This window comes from Ruditapes philippinarum, unplaced genomic scaffold (genome assembly GCF_026571515.1).
Source record: "Ruditapes philippinarum isolate M1 unplaced genomic scaffold, ASM2657151v2 ctg756_1_1_1_1, whole genome shotgun sequence".
Taxonomy (NCBI): Eukaryota; Metazoa; Mollusca; class Bivalvia; order Venerida; family Veneridae; genus Ruditapes; species Ruditapes philippinarum.
Genome location: NW_026864914.1, coordinates 106,892 through 128,485, shown reverse-complemented (window position 1 = coordinate 128,485; position 21,594 = coordinate 106,892). Strand labels below are relative to the sequence as shown.

General features: G+C 32.4%; 1 protein-coding gene across 5 annotated transcripts in view; it reads left to right on the top strand.

The window, feature by feature from the left end:
• Window positions 1-20,775, top strand: part of LOC132727261 (uncharacterized) — a 34,777-nt gene extending 14,002 nt beyond the window's left edge. For 3 of the 5 annotated variants that reach the window (XM_060712685.1, XM_060712684.1, XM_060712686.1), the window contains exons 3-4: window positions 8,688-13,776; window positions 14,316-20,775. In XM_060712685.1, the coding sequence (XP_060568668.1) occupies window positions 8,688-13,776; window positions 14,316-16,707 (7,481 nt within the window). In that variant the 3' untranslated portion in view covers window positions 16,708-20,775. The remainder of the gene's footprint in view (window positions 1-8,687; window positions 13,777-14,315) is intronic. The other 2 variants (XR_009625321.1, XR_009625320.1) reach the window with 2 other exon arrangements.
• Window positions 20,776-21,594: the final 819 nt, after the last annotated feature.

The following is a 21,594-nucleotide window of genomic DNA, read 5'->3' as shown; positions in this document are numbered from 1 at the left end:
GTCTCTGCTGATTAGTAAATCATGTGGGATTAAGTTATCCAGGAATACCACTTTGGCGTTAAAACTTAAACAAACAAAAAATCTAAAAAATAAAATCAATATTTACAAAAATTAAGTGCAAATGGGTCTGGCTAAACATGAACAACAGTCGTCCCTACAAAGTTTTATTTCCTATCCATTTGTACTTCTTCTCGTGCAATAATGTTTCTTTGAAAATTGTAAGACAGTTACATGCAGTTGGTTGGAAGTACAAGTTGAATAGGATTTGTAAACATTAGAATGGTTTTATTGAGGGTTATTTGATATGATGATTGTGCTGTTAAATATGCCTGTTAGATTGTATTTACCTAACCACCATGTTTTAAACCAACCATCACATATCAACCCAACCACCAACTCTTTTGAAATGCCTTGCTTTGAAATTGAATCCTTCCTTGCCTTATTCCTATATTTGAGTTTCAATAATAACATGGATGTCCCTGTATTTCACTGTTTTGTCATTCTTCGAACAGACATAACAAAAATACAGACAAAGCTAGGAGTGATGTATATGCAACCACAACAAGTTTGGGCGGGACATAAACAAATCTGCAATTGTGTACCTAGCAGAATACAGTATGAAAATTTAAATGTAAATTTTTAAGTAATAAGAGGTTTTTAAGGAAGATAATTTTGGGGGAAAAATCTAATTCATTAAACTAAATCATTGAATATTTACTAGGGTTGGGAAGGAATTATAAAAATAATTGATAACTCGCCAATTATTTTGATATGAAATTCTGATTCTTTTTCATCAAATTTCTTTTCATTAAATTGAACAATCTGTGCAATATCAAATGGTTAATGCAGGCATGATTGTTTATAACATTTCATAAATTGTCCAAAAAATAGAAAAATGTTCACAGTTTTGAATTGATAATTATTGATGAATATAATGTAAAATAAGGGGTGTCCTTGACTTCAGACCTATTACCTCTTACTGCTGTAGATTCAAACTCCACGTAGGACATTGGATTCTTTCATATGAAGAAACTGTCCGCTTACTTAACGAAAAATCAACCTCCTTCTTTCTTACCATTCAATTTGTTTAGAGAAACAAATTAACATTCGATTTGTAAAGAGTTCTAAACAAATTAGCATTCAATCTGTTAAGAAAAAAGAAGGTTGATATTTGATTTATAAAATAAACAGCTGACTCTTTGATAAAAAGGGGTTTAACCCCTGGAAACGTCAGAGATTGATAACTGTGTGAATGAGGTAGAGATGGTGACCTCTTTCAAAGTCTGGACAGATTTGATTAAATTCAAGAGGAATCATCCTTTAATTGCTCTCTGAATGATAATTGAAATATTTATTTAACAAATTAAAGCTCCCATCATGTGTTTTATAGCTTTCCCTAAAAATCGGCATGGTTTCTGGTCCCCTCCCCCAAAAAAAAAAAACAACAAAAAAACAACTAGCATATAAAATAGGTTAATTACACACATGTAATCAATTAATGAGTACATTCATTATACATTTGATAAGTAATAGCCTTTACAAGTATAGTTGAGCAGCACAGTTTCTTGAAAAACACATATGGTATACAGAACAAGTAGTGTAACATGCCGGCCAAGTAGAATTTAGTTGTCACTTGTCCTGCCTCTGATATTTTTGTTCAATCCCTGTTTGCTTGGTTTCTGTGGTATTAACTGATGACCATGGCTTAACTGAGCCTGCAACATTTTCAATTTTGCTGTGTTGGACTTTCTTTAGGGATTCTTATTTTCTCTATTTTATTGTCATGTGCTTTTGTTCATAAAGTCATAGAATCGCAATGTTAATTTCTGATAAAAAAAATTATTTACATGTACATTCATGTTACAATTTAAAATGAAAAATGTAACTGTTTATATGCTCGTAGTCACCTTATACATTTTAAGCGAAACTTTTAGAAGAATTAGGAGAGCTATTGTACACACCCCAGGCTGTCACACTTGTGTCTACAAAACAACAGAAGGGATTGAATTTTAGCTTTACACACTTATATGAAAACATAATAGGTGGTAACTGTCCAAGGCCCATAACTCTAACATAGATTTTATCAGATTAATGGTCTTTTTCTTAATTAACTTAAATTATTCTATGTTATCACTATCAAGCTCTGAGAATAGATAAGCACGCTGTCCTACTGATAGCTCTTGTTACTTGAAAAAGTAACTTTATTAGCTAATATTTCCTTTGATTTTCAAAATATACTACTCTTCTGCTTTCAGATACTATAAATTCAAGTTATTCAATTTATTCAAAGGCATTAATATGTTATAAAATGCCTATAGATACAATGTATCAGCTTTCTAACACTTTACTGATAAGAAGAGATCAGATAATTAGGAATTATTGATATTTTATACAAAAAAACAAAAGAGAAACCTGTTTTCCATATTGCCATTGAGACACATGCATAATTAGAAAGATTCATTACCATTGATTTCTTGTCGAGCTACTTTGGCTAAAGTTTTACATTCACACATGCAATATATAGATAGCATTCCAGGTTTTAGTTTTACATTGACTTTTTGACATCACACAATAATGCAATATATCAATAGCTTCCCAGAGTTTTCAATTTACTTCACACATGCAATATATAGATAGCATTCCATATTTTAGATTTAAATTGGCTTTTTGACATCACACATGCAATACATCAAACGCTTTCAGGTTTTAGTTTTACATTAGCTTTTTGACATCACACATGCAATACATCAAAAGCTTTTGGGTTTTAATTTTACATTAGCTTTTTGACATCACACATTCAATACATCAAAAGCTTTTGAGTTTTAGTTTTAAATTAGCTTTTTGACATCACACATGCAATACATCAAAAGCTTTCAGGTTTTAGTTTTACATTAGCTTTTTGACATCACACATGCAATACATCAAAAGCTTTCAGGTTTTAGTTTTACATTGACTTTTTGACATCACACATGCCATTCATCAAAAGCTTTTGGGTTTTAGTTTTACATTAGCTTTTTGACATCACACATGCAATACATCAAAAGCTTTTGGGTTTTTGTTTTACGTTGGCTTTCTTCACATCTTTCTTGCAGTTTATAAATAACTTCCCAGACTTTCGTTCTATATTGACCTCAAATATCAATTTCTTGATACACGTACATTTTCAAACAGAATTTAAATCACATGCCATTATAGTGGCAAGTTGGTTTCTTGACATATACATAAAGAATATATAAAGTTGGGCCTTGGTAATTCACTGGCTCCTTAGCAGTTTTCATAGAAATAAAAAAAAGTTGTTTTTAATAGGATTATTAAAGAATATTTATATGTTGAAGTGTCATTTACTTTTAAAATATATATGTACAAAAGTGTGGACTTTCAAATATTTAACACCTTTTGATTGTCAATGACATTTGTGTTCTCATGAAAAAACCAATAACAAAGTTTTATTTTCAAATGTATTTCCTCGAAGTGAGATGGTTCTGTATTGCCATTTAATTATGTGCCCAGATGTTTCAAATCATTCATTTTACTTTGAGATAAACTATTATGATATTTATATATGCAATAAAAGATGTGACACATAGCTGGCGAAATATAGTTTAGGACCAAGGCACTGAAACACATTTTAATCATCTGAGATATGAAAGCATGTATTATAACCATAACAATTTTGCAAAATTTGGATTAATCGTGTGAAATTAGCTTTAAACTTAAAAATCTTTTGTGAGAATAATGTTTTCACAAGGATGTTAATACATGGATATTGCAAAAACTTAGCAGGATAGAAAAAATTGATTTATTTCTAAAGGACTCCACAGAAGCCGCTGCTCCAGACCCCCAAAATGAATCTGCATTTTGTGTTGAAGGTATATAGCGGATAGTTTGTTTGTTTCAAGGATTTAAATTAACATCAGCTTGCAACAGACTTGTCTATAGTTCTGTTATCTGTAAAATTGTAGTTACAATTAATGTTGACATTGTTCTTGAAGTATTTACCATTGCTTTAAAGTCTTTTTCTGCAAGTCTTTTGCAGGAATTAAAACGCTGAATAAATATTTGTTGAGGGAAACTAATTTTGTTCAATTGTTGCTTCTAAAGAATCTTGAGACTCTGTTAAGATTACTTTATAAAGGTATATGTGACTGAAATGTTTGTAAAACCAGACTGAGCCCAATCTTACAATGAAACATTTATTTCACATGAGGTTAACCTGAGTATGCAGCGCAAGACCTTTTTGGTAATGCTGCCATATGACATAGTATAAGCAGGCATTGAAAAACATTTTCAGAGTCACTCGTCCTGCAGGATGAGTACCTTGTAAATCTGATATGCAAGCAACATTTTTCTACTTGTCCTACATTGAGTTCTCTTAAATTCTACTTGTAATTACGAGCGGACGAGTGGAATTTTTGATCTCTTTAAAATAACATATAGGTTTGTAGGTAACAGCAAAATTATCATCTTGTTGAAAAAACTGTAAACCAAGGTGTTAGCTGAGCATTATAATAGTAAGAATAGCTCCCATTGGCTCATGAGAAATTAACATTGCAAAAAAGTGAGGTATCAATAATAATATTAGCAAGTTTATATTTGCCTCATTAGGTGTGTCTTTATTAGGCTCAAAAGGTCTGTCTTTATTGGCTCAAAAGGTCTGTCCTTATTTGGCTCTTAAGGTCTGTTCTTATTTGGCTCTAAAGGTCTGTCATGTGACTCATAAACCTGTCTTTTTTTTGGCTCATAAGACCTGTCCTTATTTGGCTTATAAGACCTGTCCGCCTGTTCTATTCATATTGCAAACTGCATTTGTAACAGCCAAACCTTATTACTTACTTATATATCTTAAATAAATTTATTATTACAGAGTATGAAAAAAGAAACATTAGCATTTTATGAAAATTGATTGAACAGTTATCTGCTAGACATATTTGCTATGTTGAAGGCTTAATTGTATAATTGCAACATACAGTTGTGAGGATAATATGAGAAAATGATAGTAATTGTCATGTTTGAGATATATTTATGTGATTTAAAGTAGTATCACCATGGTGACAAATTGAATAAATCATTGAATATAATTATATATATATTCATGTCTCATAACGTTTTATTGAAATATAGCTTGAAGGGAAAATTAATGAATAGCTGATTGCTTAATGAATTGAAACTGACTGAAATTTGCTTCATCATGAAGAAAATGAGATAAGCCCCTGCTGACCTTTGCCATATAGAGCCAGGCCAGCCTGCACATCCCTGCAGTCTTTTTTACCAGGCTATATACAGGGATTTTTTCCAGGATTTTGGGAACATGAACCATACCCATGGAATTGGGTATTTCAGCAGTGTTTTGTTAAAAATTGGGGAAAAATACATGACTGAAATTTTGCAATGTTTAAATGAATGCAAACAATCACTGTGTAGGATGGCATCTTCAAACATTTAAGCACTATTACAGTGAAGAAGCCCTTATTTTCAAAGATTTTAAAATTTTTATTCAATATTTTTATTTTGTAATTTTCAATTTTCAATTGGGATTTTTTTTTTGTGGATTGGGAAAATAATATACTATTTTCAATTGGGAATATGACCCAATAACGGCTATAAAATAAGCCAAAAACAATCCCTGGGCTATAATAATATTTGTTTAAACTCAAATTTTGTATTTTGATATTAAAATCCATTAAATTTAAAATGGACTGTTCTCTGTTCAACACAAGGCATACCCAAGTTAAAAGCAAGGCATACCGCCTCCGTGGTCGAGTGGTTAGAGTCGATGACTTCTAATCCAGTTACCTCTCTGGCGTGGGTTCGATCCCCGGGAGATGCTTTGGTAGTTTAGCGCGGAGGAAGGTAGTCAAGTACTGGTGTAACTCTCCAGGAACGATGGTTAGGAAACTACCCGCCTATATGACTGAAATACTGTTGGAAAAAGGCGTAAAATGACACAAACAAACAAACAAACAAAAGCAAGGCATACCCATGACAAATATTCAGCATGTTAATTAAAGTGTCAACTGCAAATTTGCTGAAATGACTAAAACAGTATATATTTATTTAATAAGAGGAACTAAAACAGTAGATATTTATTTTATAAGAGGAACTCAAAACAGTAGATGTTTATTTAATAAGAGGAACTAAAACAGTAGATATTTATTTAATAAGAGGAACTTAAACAGTAGATATTTATTTAATAAGAGGAACTTAAACAGTAGATATTTATTTAATAAGAGGAACTAAAATAGTAGATATTTATTTAATAAGAGGAACTAAAACAGTAGATATTTATTTAATAAGAGGAACTAAAACAGAAGATATTTATTTAATAAGAGGCATCTGTGGTTAAATGTAGCTGAATTCAGATTACAATAATTGCATTGGTTAATGTTTTTAAAGGGTTGGTAAAAATAAAGGAGCAATATAAAATAAAAAAAAATTGAGATAAATCTGACCGAGGCATGCATGAACCGCTGTTTGCTCATATTTATAATCTCTTTTTGAATCAAGAGAAAAATGTTGCGTAAATGCGTAAAACATGATTTTTATCAAAGCTCAATGACTTTTAAACAAAAAAATGGAGTTTGTACAGTGTACTATTTGAGTTAAAAAGATAACCCTTTGAGTCATGATTGACTCGGCTTGTATGGAATAAAGATCTGAGGAAATACTGCACATAAATAATTGTTTTATAAACATTTGAATGATTGAATATCTTTGAGAACATCTTGTGTCTTATAATGGATGATTGTGAAACAATTTTGTACTGGAATAAATTTGTTAAGGTAACTGAGGTTTTTGTTAAAATTTAGTGTAAATTTCACAATACATTTAGATTAAGAAAGGGATATGTAAGAATCAAGAGTGCAGGAGGGTCTTTGGTCATTTATTAGCTGAAAAATACTTAATATACATAGTTCAAACATTTTTCTAACATAACAAAAGGCATCAACATGAAACTTGGAATACTTGCTTATCATGATATGGTGCAGTTGTTAGACAAGGGGCATAATTCTGAAAGTAACCTTTTTGGAGTTATGCTCCTTTTAACAGACTTTTGACATGACATGTGGTGCTCATGTTTATGTATAGACTGACTTTGTCTTTTGCTGAATATTAATTCTTAGGATACAGTTTTATAGAATGAAAACCTTTTAAAGTGGTCAAACTTAATGCAAAAATAGTGCCTCTTTGAAATAATAGAACATTTCCATTAAAAATTATAGGGATTTCAATGGCAAATTTTAAAAATGTGGGTACCAACAGCTTTATACCTGGAAAGCCTGTGTGACATCACAGTCCCTCGATAATTAATCTAATGCATTTTTATGATTGAGATATACACAACAAACTACTTTTTTATTTTAGATATTTTTAAGAAATTATATGATAAAGTTTTTTTTTCACTGATGGTTATATTGAAATAAAATACAAAACTGATAGATGAAAGGCCTTATAAAAGTTATAAAAGAAGAATGTTACTTATAGTGCTGATAATTTGTAACGTCCCTTCCATTGAACAATTCTGACATTTAAGAAATAGTTTTACATGTACACAGCTCCTGTGTTATTAATTATGAATTAATTTCCTTTTTTGTCAAAGAAAGCTGCTGTGCATTATCATGAATTTGTTTTAAAGATTTGTGCCAGGTTATATGGCTGATGTGCATAAACTGTTGTTTGCTGTATAACTTTAGTTTGGTTAATGAAAGTTGGCAATCTAACCAATGACCAATGATTAACATGTATCGTACGGGATTACATTTATGAAATTAAACATTGATTTAATAGCAGAATAGTAACTGTTTTTTTTAAAAGAGAAAAACTCCATAACATTATACTATGATACACATAGTATTTAGAATACACTATGTATGTATATAAATAATATAAAGCAATTTATAAATACCAATTTGTTACACTATTTGAGGATATACTTATGTTTATATTACGATAAAGCAACTTATAAATACTTGTTTTGTGTAAAGCTATAATATTATTGTTAACAGTTTCAGTGATACATTAAGTTAAAATGTCATTAAATTTTATAATTGAATAAGTAAAAATGAGATTCAATTAAAGTGTGTAAGTAATCATGAGCTTCACAGAATAACAATCAATTTGCTGGCATTTATGTTTGAAGACATATTATTTAAATTTGAAACCAAAATGACATAGACTAAGCAATTTCATGTTTTAAAAGCATTTATGTTTAAAGATAAATAATATAAAATTGAAACCAAAATGACATTAAATTATCAATTACATGTTTAAAAACATATTTAGAATTGAAACAAGAATGACATAAAATTTCCTGTCACATACTTTTGAGCGTTTCTATACATCCGGTCGCATAGAGTAAAAGTCGCTTAATATATAAAGATATAAACTGAAAATGATCGGGGGGAATTTAACATGGCTGCATAAGACAAAAGTCACTTAATACACATGGTCGCATGGGCAAGTTAGACTGTATATGCTTAACGATAAATTGTATTAAGATTGAAGCCAAAATGGCAAATTAATTTGCAGTCACATTCTGCAAGGATTTGTAAACAGTAAAAGACAATATCAATATTGGAGTGACAGATATATTGAGACCATATGAATGATTAAATAGATGTTATTCATTTAAAGGACACATATTTTGTGTGCTTCAAGAAATTATAAACCAATGTTTTTGTACATTACAGGGGCACCTAAAAAATGGAAAATGTCATCGACCCTCCCTATTGATGAAGATTCAATAAAGAGTAAGAAAGGGGGAACTTCAAAAAGTTCTTTGGCAGGCTCCAATAAAGGGACACCATCAAGCTCAAGAGAAAATTCAAATGAAAGAAAAAGTAGAATAAATCTATCTCTGCAAAAGGCTGGAAGGAAAAACAGTCTAACTAGGGATGGTAGTTCTTCTGAGCAGAGCAGCTCACGGGAATCTTCCTTAGAAAACAAAGTGAAAGGTGATGAAAAGAAACTCAAGAAAACTGACTTAGACAAGAAAAACAGGAGTTTTTCAAGTGATTCTAGTAAAGTGAGGAAAAGTTTAGGAAGTGACAGTACTTTAAACAGTGATAAGATTAAAAAGAAGAGAGGTCGACCAAAGTCTTTAGATTTATCATCAAAAGAAATGGCAAATGGTGATGATGATCATTTTAAAAGTCCAGATCCACTTACACCATGTAATATTGGTTTTAAAAGGAAAAAAGGAAGACCAAAGGAAACGCCGCCTGTTCTTTATGCTGAACCACCTGTAGAAACATCACCCTTGGAGAACATGACTGATTATGAAACAGAAGATAGCAGTCCTCCAATTAAGCGAAAACCGGGTCGTCCGAAAAAAGTAAAAATGTTCAATAGGGATCAGTTAAAATCAATAGGTAAATCAGATAATTTGAAAGCATTTAATATAAAAAGACAGTATGGCTCAAAAATTGGAAAAAGCAGCTTGCAGCAAGGTTTCAGAAGGGCTAAAAAACTTCCTAAACTAAAACCAGTTATGACTCCCATTCAGATTAATAAGACTGATGGAAGTAGTATGTCTGCAGTTGAAACTGAAGGTTCTGAATTTGAAACTAATGACAAAAGTAAAGTTAATGAAAATGGAATATCTCCCAATGAAAAGAGAAAGCCTGGTAGACCCCTTGGTGCTAAAAATAAACAAATCTATGGCGCTTTAACAGCTCTAAAAAATAAAAGAAAAGCTGCTAAGGCTATTGTTTCAAGAAAAATAACTCAGTTTGGATCTCAAAGTTTGAAAAAAGCAATAAGTAGAGGTCCTGGGCGACCTCCTGGTACTAAAAATAAAAGTACTCCTGGTAAATTGTCAGGAAAAGTGAATACAGATAAGGTTGAAACAATTTCAAATAGTTCAAAAGAAAACAGTGTTGTCACAGAAAAAGATGAAGTACCTGATTCTTTCTTCGAAAATGAAACAGAGGGAGATATGGATGTCAGTACAGTTGATGAAGCAATTGAAACAGTTCTCTTTAAAGCTAGACATGATATATCTATTGAATTAAAGAATAGGCCAAAATTATCATTTAGACCACAAGGGTTTTTTAAGAAACTTACTTCTGTGAAATCAGTTGCCAAATTTAAAAAAGAAAAAGACATTATTCGTAAGATAAGAAAAAAGAGAATTTTAGAGACGCATGCCACTGGTGAAGATTTTGATCAAAATGTAAAACCTCTAGCTTCAAATGATCTCAGGAGGAAGTTGCAGAGTAGGCTTATAGAGAAAATGAAATTTGAACACAACATAAAACCTACAGAAGGAAAAGGTGCCATGCAAGCAGAGGATAATGTGCAGAAGTCTGAAAATTCTTTGAATGAAACTAATCTAAAACCATCAGAGGATTCAAAGACAGATCTCCTTTCTGAAGATTCCGCTAAAAGTGTTGAAGTGAATGGAGCCTTGCAAACAGCTACTCTTGAAGAAAGGACAATTATAAAGCCTGATTCTGAAAATATTGCTGACACTAAAAATGTGCGGAAACAAAACTTTGATTTTTCCAAATTTAGTGACACAGAATCTGTGTGCTCTGAATTAAGTACAAACTCAATTGGGTCTTTGAAACGTAATATTGAGAAGCAGGTATTAATTTTAGGTGAGGAGAACACTGAAAGTGATGATCAGACTGTAAGAACCAGGCAAAGGTTTGAAATCATTCCAGGAAAGAAAAGAAAACGTACTCTTAGTGGTGAATTTGATTTGCTGGATGAAAAACAGTTAAGAAAAGAAAGGAAAAAAGCAGAAAGGATACAAACTGATGATGAATGTGACCTTAATCAGTTGCAGAGAGAAACCATTATTCCTAAAAAGAAACCTTTATTTAAGAGAAAGAAAAGTCCAATCAAGAAATCACCGACACTTAAAGTTAAGGATGGAAAGATTGTTAAAAAGTATGTGTCACAACTCACAGCTTATCGCAATAGAATGCTTAAGCAGTCCCCATTTTTAAGTCGTGTAAGGAAGAAACGTAGGAAACCTTACATTAAGAGAAACCAAGAAAACTCTGAAAAGACTTTAGCAGCACAGGCCAGTGTTGATAGCACAAATCAAAGTGGCAAATTCAATTCTGAGTCTATGGAAAATGCTTCTTTTGTGGCAGATTCCCCCACAGTAAAATCAGATTATTATCGTCAAGGGTTGTTTGAAAAATTTACTGATGTTACATTAGAAAATAAGGGTGAATCTGTTGAAGATATTCAAGTTAAAGATAGTAAAAATAGTAATAATGTAAACAATGGTGAAGATGGAGATAGTGATGATACAGAATGTACAATTGAGCTCAAAGATGATATTCTCCCTGAAGAACCACCAGTAGAGGAGAGTGTGGATGATTCAGATGTGATAGACTTTCATGCAGAGATGAAACTAGAGTCAACTGGAAGAGAACTTTATACGGAATCAGAAATTGAAATCAGAGAAATGCTTTTTGAGTTAATTGATGACATTGTAGAAGATCTTGAAAAGAAAAGAGGTTCTTTTAATCCAAGTGCAGATGAAAAGTGTATAAATGAAAAAGTTGAAACAAGTAAGATTAAGGAAAATGTAGGAGAACATGTAGGTAGTGAAATAAATGAGAAAAATTGTGTTAAAGAAGACATAAAGGACTGTCAGAATGAAGGGGGAGATATGAAAGAAAAATCTCAAATTGTGAATTTAAGTAATTGTGAAGAGCCAAATAAAATGATTGTTTCAGAAAGAATTCTTGGCACAAAGGATGAAAAAGAAAGTTCAGAAGTAAAACAAACTATAACTCTAAAAAATGAAGACAATCTGAAATTAGTTTCAGAAGAAAACAATGTAGTTGATAAAGAAATAAATGAAGATATCAATTCAAGCAATGTTGACACAGCTATAGAAGGAGAGGCCAAGCAAATTAAGAAAGTCAGAATTAAGCATAAAATGAAAAGAAAACGGTATATACCTCTGTCAAAAAGAAAGCAAGTTGATAATGTTACAGATAATAAGATAAGAAAGAAACCCGGAAGGAAACCAAAACCAAAGCCAGATAGTAACATAACTAGTAATAATGAAACTATTTCAGAAACTGTCATTGAGAAAAAATCAAATCCTGTTGAAAGTAAATCTCCTGAAACAAGTGTAATTAGAAAGTTTGAATTAAGGCAAAAAATTTCTAGGTCACCACTAGATAATATTGCGCTTAAGCAAAGTTTGGAAGAAAATGAATATTTGAGAAATGAGGCACAGAAATTGTCACGTAAAGAAGCGAAGTTTAAGTTGAAAGCAAAGATTCCAGGACAAGACTCCTTAGAATCATCACCTGTTCAAAACAAGGACCAAGAATCGACTGAAAATACTGTTCCTGAAATACCAGAATTAACAGAGGAAAGTGATACAGAAATAGAAGAAAGAGCTGAAAGTGTTGAGGACTTGTTGAAGCGTTGCAGACCTTGTAAGATAGTTCTTAAGGATTTTATTAAAGAACTTGAACGTGCACAAGTTCAAGCAGAAAGCTCATGTGAATCAGAGACTGAATTGCAAGATATTCCAAATATCTCAGATGAGGAAAAGAGTAATTCTTCTATAATGCAAAATGACACTGAAAATAAAATTGAAGATGCTTCACAAGGTGAAACTCAGTTAACTAATGCGATAGAAAGTGGTTTGGAAGACACAGATAAAATTGACAAGATTGGTACCGAAGCTGGACATACTGAAAATGTTAATTTGTCAATAAGTACTAGTAATGAAAATGTTAACGAAGCTTGTGCATCGCAAGAAAGTGCTGTAAATGATGATACAAACAATGTTAAATTAGATACCCCTTGTGAGCAAGAGAAAATTGAAAATCAGAGTAATATGCATGATGTGAAGAAAAACGAAATTGAAAATTCAAGCCCAAACACAAAACAAAGAGCATTAAGACCAAAACGTAGTACCCCTGTCAAAAACCAAGAACTTTCTAGTATACAAGTGGCTATAACACCACCTAAAAAGGTTAGAAAAATTAAAAGTATTAATGAGCAGCAAACAGCTAGGAAAACCGTTCCTCCACTTAAGATTAAAGTTAAAGGTGGATTTTCATCAAGACGTAAAACATATATTGTTGAACCCTCTCCAGATTCTCCTGTTGAATTGTCAAGCAAAGAGGAACAAAAGGCCGAGAAAAAGAAAGAGAAGAGCAAAACAAAATCTGGAAATAAATCAGAATCTTCTGACTCGGAAAAACACAACAAAAACCACCATCATCATCATAGGAAGAAAACTAAAACCCCCACTGATGATATCAATATTGAACAAAGTAAATCAATGACATCTCAAAACAAAGACATTCCTGTTGGCCAAAGTGCTGTTTATATTGAAAAACCACCTTTAAAAGCAACTGATGCATATGAAGCAAATTTTCTACAGTTTATTCAAGACAAAGACAAAGTTGAACAAAATATGGCTGCATTCAGTAACTCACTTGGATCTAAAAGTAAACCAAGTAATCAGAGTCTTCTAAAAACACTCCAAAAAGACAATACATATCTTAACTTAGCAATGGCAAAAACTTCTCCTACTTCATCAAAAATTGAGCCAAGCAATGCTCAAATTCAAAGTGACACTCAAAACAATATTGAAAATACCGAAGTTCAGTATGTCTGTTCCCAGTGTGAAAATGTTGTTTATAAAACCAAAGAGCAGATTGCTCAGCACTACAGAGAGGTTCATCCAGGGTCCCAGTTCATCTATAAACCATTGCCAGAAGCCACAGAAAACATGGCAACGATTGAAAATCCAGGAAACATGGAAAATAACTCTTTACACAGCAGGTTTGTTATGTCATTTTTTTTTTCAGAATTATATCTTAGTCATTAGTTTATGCTCACTTATTTTACATGATGATATACCATGTAAGCATATGTATAACAAGCCGCCTCCGTGGTCGAGGGGTTAGAGTCGATGACTTCTAATCCAGTTACCTCTCTGGCGTGGGTTCGATCCCCGGGAGATGCTTTGGTAGTTTAGCGCGGAGGAAGGTAGTCTAGTACTGGTGTAACTCTCCAGGAACGATGGTTAGGAAATTACCCGCCTATATGACTGAAATACTGTTGGAAAAGGCGTAAAATGAAACAAACAAACAAACAAACAAAATATGTATAACAATGAATTGAGAGTTCATTAAGAGTTCATAATATTATGTACATGTACCATGATTAATTGGTTGCATGCATGTTTCACAGACATTTTGTACTATAAATTGCTTTTTGACTTTTTCAATTATTCAACTTGATAGTAATGTTGGGAATTAATATGCCCTAAAAGGGTCAAATAATTGGACCTTAACATAATTTTTCAATATCAATTTCAGTGCTGGTGATAATGAGCAGCCAAATGACGATGATGACAGTGGAAGCCTCAACCTAAAAATTGTTGATGTTGTTAGTTTGAAGGACCAAGAAAATCTAATAGACCATAATACAGTTATATCAAAGGAAGAACAAGTAGCACCTGTTCATTCGGTTCCAACCAGCCAGATACAAACCCAACTGAGAATACCAAGTTATCCTCTCATAGTGAGTGCTCCACCACCATATCCCGTACATTCTAACGTTCTTCCACCGCCATATTCAGTAGCAACTGCAGGAAGTGCCGCTCAAGGGCATGTTATATCTGCACTCCAAGAACAGTTGCAATTAAAATCGAAATTAGCTGCTCCGAAGCAGAAAAGTCAGGTGGCGGGAAAAATAGGTAACTCTTTTAAATGTGAAAAGTGCAATGTACATGCTCCAATGCTAGCGGCCATGGTTGCACATTTAAGAAATTCTCATAAAGAAATACCAAGACTCTTTCAGTGCCCATATTGCAAGGATATGGAAGCTGAAACAGAAGCTTTGATTCATCAGCATATTAAAAAACTCCACCCTACAAACAATCCAAATCCTCCAGTTGCTTTATCAGAGCCAGCCAAGCGTAATTTAAAAACATTATCAGTTCGGTTGCCTGAAGGAATTAAACTTGGGGAAGGGAATAGCATTGAAAAGGACATTTACATGTGCCTAAAGTGTAAGGAACATATGCCATCTTTAGAAACAATATATGAACATCTTGAACATGAACATTCTGAAATCTTTGCTTATGTTTGTCCTGTTTGTAAAGTGTTTAAGTCCAAGACAGAGCACTTGGTAAACAATCATATCAAGGTGGTGCATAATAGAAAATCATCGGAGGTTAATGTTTCATTGGCGATTGATGGTAATCATTTTGTAAGAATTCAATGTCTCGTAAAAGATAAAACCAAATCTGGCCAAAGGTCGTCACATTCAGCACAACAGAAACAGCAGCCAAGTCCAGTCCCAACGACAGTACAGCAAAGTAAACCAACATTACATGTACCAGGACTGACTACAGCACATCTTCAGTTACAACCTATACCACAAGTATCTATTCCTCAAGAAAATTCAACCCATGTCAGTAGTATGCCATTAAACCCATTGCAACAGCCGAATTTAAATTTCTCAGCACCACCAGCTGGGACTAAACCTGTTCAAGCACCATTAGTTCCGAAGAAAAAGAAAAGTTTACTTGAATCGATTCAGAAAATTAAAGTTCAGAAAATGGAACAACAGGGACTGCTATCACAAAAAGGTCAATCCACATCAATATCTTCAACGATTCCTTCTCATCCATCACAGTTGATTACTAGTAAGCCTAATGTGTCTTCTGCAGCGGTCCCGCCCCCATTAATGAGAGCACCACCGCCATTGATAAGATATGACCAACTGAACAAAGTATCATCGCCACAGTCTATAATGTTCGGGTCAGCGCTACAGAATCAAGCCACTCTGACAAATTTACAACGGTTGCAGAATATTACCAGTAGTCAGACTGTTCTGTCTTCTTCGGGGACTCCAAGATCAATACAGTCGTCCTTATTTGATACTTCTGACCTTGATACATTGAAAACACCACAAAGTCAAAGGCCTGTGCTAAATGTACCTGTTGTTTCAAGACCTTCCAGCAAAGGTCCATTTCAGAAGGTACCATCAGCAAGTTCTACCCCTGATAACACAGAAACAACCGTGACAGGGTCTCCTCTTGATTTGTCGAAAACCACTCCATCTGCATCACCAGTACCGCAAGGTTTGCAGATTCCTAATATGGGACCAGTGCAAGTTTCTGGAGCAAGTGTTAACCCAGACTTATTTCAGGTATTTAACTTGAGACCAAGCACTCAGATGCAACTTCCACGACCACAGATTCCTGTGCCACAAATGCTTACTCAACCAATTATGATACCGCAGCAAGTTCGGCAAAATACCCCTAGCACTTTAGCATATAGACCAGCAGGTTCACAAATGATTGCTACGTCACAAGTACAGCAACTTATTGGAATGCCTATCGGGACAGCAGCTGTCATCGGAAATATGGTGGTTAGTTTAGGGAACATGACTCAAGGCATACCTGCAATGCCAGTAGGTAATCAAGCCCTTCAGAATGCTCAGTTTGTCCGAATGTCGGCTCCTCCGATTCAAATTCCTCAAGTGAGTGTGCTTAATTCAACAGGAAATGCACCTATGGCAATTCCAGCGCAATCTAAAAATTCTGCAGCCACACCGCCCATGTTAAACAAAGCTACTTTATTTAGATGCCCATATTGTCCGAGTATTACTCCACTTCGGTTTGATCAGGTACAGAGCCATATTGAAAACAAGCATCCAGGATCCTCGATTCTTTTTAAACCATATGAATCCTCAAGATGAAGTAACTTGTGTCCTTGGAACTGTTTCTAAATTAAAATATAGATTTCAGTTGATCTAATCATGTTTATATATAGCATTCCTACTTAGAATACTTAAAGAACATCACAGATTTCATCATGTACAAATACCATTGAATTTCATTTTGTAACATTGTCATGTGGGATATAATCTTCAGATAATCCCCATCAAACATTCTGAATCTATTGTTTGTATGTGCATAAGCCATAAACCTGTGTTATTTAAACAAACCCAATCATTTTGTATATAATTAATGTATTATCTTGATTAACTCATTCACATGTGCCTGTCATTTTGTAATTAGCATCATGTATACATACACAATTGGTTGTATTGTACATTATATAATATATTTTTGAACATTTAATTGTGACCTTTATAATTATGTATTAACAGAATCAATGTTCCTAATTTTTATTATGAAGATTTTGTATTTCTAACATAAGTTTTATTACTTTTTTTCTCTGCTTTTTATAACAATATTTCATTGATTGAAATTTTTATTGCTAGACATTATTATTTTTGTAAGTTGAATTCATGAAAGCACAAGTTGAACTGTTCATATTTTTGCTTAATAGTGACTATGAAAAGATCATGATTCATATTTTGGTTGAAAATTAAACATAAATTGTTCATGTTTTGGCTTAACTGTGAACATGAAATATTCCTTTTTTGGCTTAACTTTCAATATAAGATGCTCATATTTTGATTAAAGTGAGAACATGAAAATGTTTGTTTGTTTTAACTATATACTTTTTTGATTATTTAAGTTGAATTTATGAAAGGATAAGATGATATTTTGGCTAAAACATGGCTGAGAAGTTCTCTTTTTTTGGCTGAACTGTGAACATTAGATTTTCATATTTTGACTGAACTGGGAACATAAAATGTTCATATTTTGACTGAATATGTGATCATAAAATGTTCATGTTATTGCTGAATTGTGAACATAACTTTGGCTTAAGTGGGAGTATAAAGTGTTAATATTTTGGATGAAATTAGAACATTGAATGTTTTAATCTTTGCTAACTATAATATGTTTGTTATGGCTGAACCGTGAATTTGAAATGCTCATATTCTGGCTTAACTGTTAATATACTAGGTAGAACCACCTGCCTATTTCAAATGTTAGAAATGTGTCTTTATGCACAAATTGTGCTAAATATGTGTATGTTTTCTTTTTTGTGTAAATTTATTGTTTAATTTCGGTTAATTTTAGATGTTTTATGTAAAGGAAATGTATATACATTTTTTGTGTAAATACTATTACACCATTCATTCTAACAGGGAACTTGGTGAAGTTTCTCTACACACTCTTTGTGCTAAAAAACATGAATGTTTTCCTGCCATTTTGCATTGTTCTAGTTGTAGGCATGGAGCAAAGGTAAAAACAACAACCTAGTCTTAATCATTATTACGCAATAGACCTTAACACTTCAGAAATTTCACCATTTGCTTGTTAAATGGTATGGCATCACCAGCTTGCTATAAGTAAATACATTATCACAGTATTCTAATGACAATTGGAAAGGTTAGTTTTTGGTACATTTATACTGTTATAATAGTTACGTATTGTTATGTAAGTGCCATATTGGCAGATGAGTGATATATGATATATGACTTGAAAATATGAATGATGTACAGTTCATCCTCTTCAAAGCAATTCTCTTTTAAAGATAAAAAAGTTTGTTGGTCTTTGTGTAGAGGTATTGTTTTGTAGAGGTTAAATTTTAAAGTGAAGTCTTAGTTTTTGGAAAAAAATTGAAACTTGTTGTGAAGAGGTGATTGCTTAACAGAGGGTCATTCTACAGAGGTTGCATTGTAATGTACTGACAATAGAGTGAAGACATTGTATTGCTTGTCATTTGAAATTCCTTATCTTGAATAATTATATTATTGGTAAAATATTTTTATTCATTGCATATTAGTCTTTTGTGATCATCTTTTACCATTAACGAATTAATTCACTTATTTATTGCATAGCATTGAACATTAGGTACTAGTGAATAGTCTTTTTGTTGCTTATCATTATAAATCAATTGAACTATTTATGTACCATTTGCATTAATCATGTATTTATTACACAGGATTGAATTGTTTTGCTTATCATTATCATTCCATTAGGATTCCATTATCGAATAGGAAATATTTCTTTCCCTATATATATAAACACTGATATAATTATCTTTGTTCAGCAACAGTAGCCTTGGGTTATGTTGCATCATTTTTTTACATGTAGACAGCCATTTTTTTTGAAAGAATATAGAATGTATATGTAGAAATGATGTAAACGTTTGTTCAATGAGGGCATTATTCATATAACCTTTTTATTGATTGTATTATTATTATTTAGTTACTTATTTCTTTGAAATTCTGTTAGTTGAACAAATACTTTAATGCTTCTAAGACTGTTTTGTAAATAGTTTAAACCGTTCGTGTGAAGTTTGGATTATTTTCTGTTCATTTTGTTTAGAAATTAAAAGATTTTTTTATTAAGGATTTTTTTTTATTTCTAAAGAACTTCGTTGAATTTCTTCTTGTGTGTAATTAAGAAGTATATCTATTTTAACCCAGAACTTGCTGGATTTGTGTCTGCCTTGGATTTGGTACAGTCCATTTGAACTTTATGGGATTTCAGTGACAAGAGGGTAAGAAAATGTACAACCGACAGTATAAAGCCAGGTCAGATGCAGCTAGGCCTGGATGTATTTTACTTACGGCAAAGGTTAATCACAACCGGTTCCAGCCAGTTTTAATGATGGCAAAGGTTAATCACAACCGGTTCCAGCCGGTTTTACTGCTGTAAAAGGTTAATCACAACCGGTTCCAACCAGTTTTACTGATGGCAAAGGTTAATCACAACTGGTTCTAGCTGGATTTACTGACGGCAAAGGCTAATAACTGCTTCCAGCCGGTTTTACTAACGGCATAGGCTAATAACAACCGGTTCCAGCCGGTTTGACTGATGGCACCAGTTCCAGCAGGTTAAGGGTTAAGGTAATTGAAGTAGAAAACAAAAGAATAATGATCATTTCAATAGGTGAGAGCATTTTGATTATAGTCTCTTTTCTGTCTTGTTTTATGAAAGCTTTTGTTAAAGTATAGCAATTAAGAATTGAAAGATTAAGTTTAGATATGGCATGTGCGTTTTGTGTGTTTTAGAAGCAACTTTTGAATTAATTGATTATTCTGAAAAAGAGAAGTTGTGTTCTGGTTTAAATATTTTTTCTGTAAAGATATACGGAACAGATGGGACCATTGTAGCTGTAGCTAAAATGTCAGTTGAATTTATTCAGAAAAGAAATCGTAGACAAAAAATTTGTTCTCTTTTAAATGGGACCATCATTTATGTAATGTCAAGTTATGTATTTTCTTTATATCATTATATGGAATCGTCGAAACAAAGTGAGATATATTATATATTTTTAACAGTTTAGTAATGACTTAGATATCTGCACGCAGAAATGGACGTATTGCAGAAAGAACATCGGAAACTAATATAGCTTTCTATTAATTATTAGAGGTAGCAATAACGAACCATTAAGTCAATAGTTTTATGACGGTTTCAATTGGACAAAATAGTGTTTGTTTTGTGTGTTCATGTGCATGATTATAAGAATATTTCAAAGTCGCTACTGTCAATTTTGTATCAAATTGATGATTTGTTTTTGTATACATGTATATATATATATATAAAATAGATGATTTGATGATCTTTTTTGTTCACCTTTTGAAAATTAATTAGTATTGATACAGTCCTACTAATGGCACTTACAGTTGAAATAACGAGCGTCATATTTCTTATATTTCTTTGGCTTCTATGCTTTGAGGGCGTGTTCCATTACTTCTATTTTTATACTACAGCAAATTGGAAAAGGTAGTTTTTTGTTAATTTATGCAAAATGCTTGTCAAAATATTTCGTCAACCACTTTATGGTGAACATATGTTATTTGTTGATGTATAAAATTTATGCAACCAAAGTTTTTATGAGTTTCATAAAATTTTGTCTCAAAAAGTAATTGACTTGTAAATAATAAATGTAAAAATGATTATGCATCTGTTGTTTTTTCTCTATTATCTATACACATATATTTACTAATGGATTATCATCACCTATAATTGTCTACGGCCATATTACCTTACACAGTAGCGAATTATGTCTGCAATTTAAGGATTTTGCGACTCATAAGTCTTAAACGCTGCATGCCTTTTACTGTGATGAACGGTAATGGACAAAGTCCATTTGCTGTTCGCCCGTAAAAAGGTTGGCTTTTAACTTTGGTTTACAATCCAAAGTAAATGTAATTCGCATATTCATATAAAGATATTCACATGAAAGATTAAATTGATAAGAAAGCTGGAACGTCTTCACCACAGAGAAAATGCATGCATATAAATTATAAATAATAGGGAACAATGGAAGGATGTACACCAGGAGACTAGCGCTGCGTAGTAATTTGGGAAAGTTGTTATGTACTCTAGGACTGCGTTTCATAAAAAGTCCTAAATGTATCGTAAGTCTTAGAACATAAAAACAACTTTAGGACTAACTTCAATAAAGTTTTTATCTTCAATATAAATACTGTTGACTATAGATAACTATTCTCCTGAAGTACTATGACCGGCCCTTTTATTCGCAATATGTAAATGCTCATCAGCATTGCTTTTCAGAAAGTAAGAGTCGTAAGTTAGGACATTTTCTTTAAAACGCAAATTTGTCTCAGTTTTGGACTCGAAACTGATTTCAGACTGAGTACTTGTTATGAAACAGCCCAGAACGTAAGGAAATACGTTATCTAAATATTTAAAATCGATTTATTGTCCTGTTATAAAATGACTGTACAATGTCCAGTTTTTACCCTCGCCCC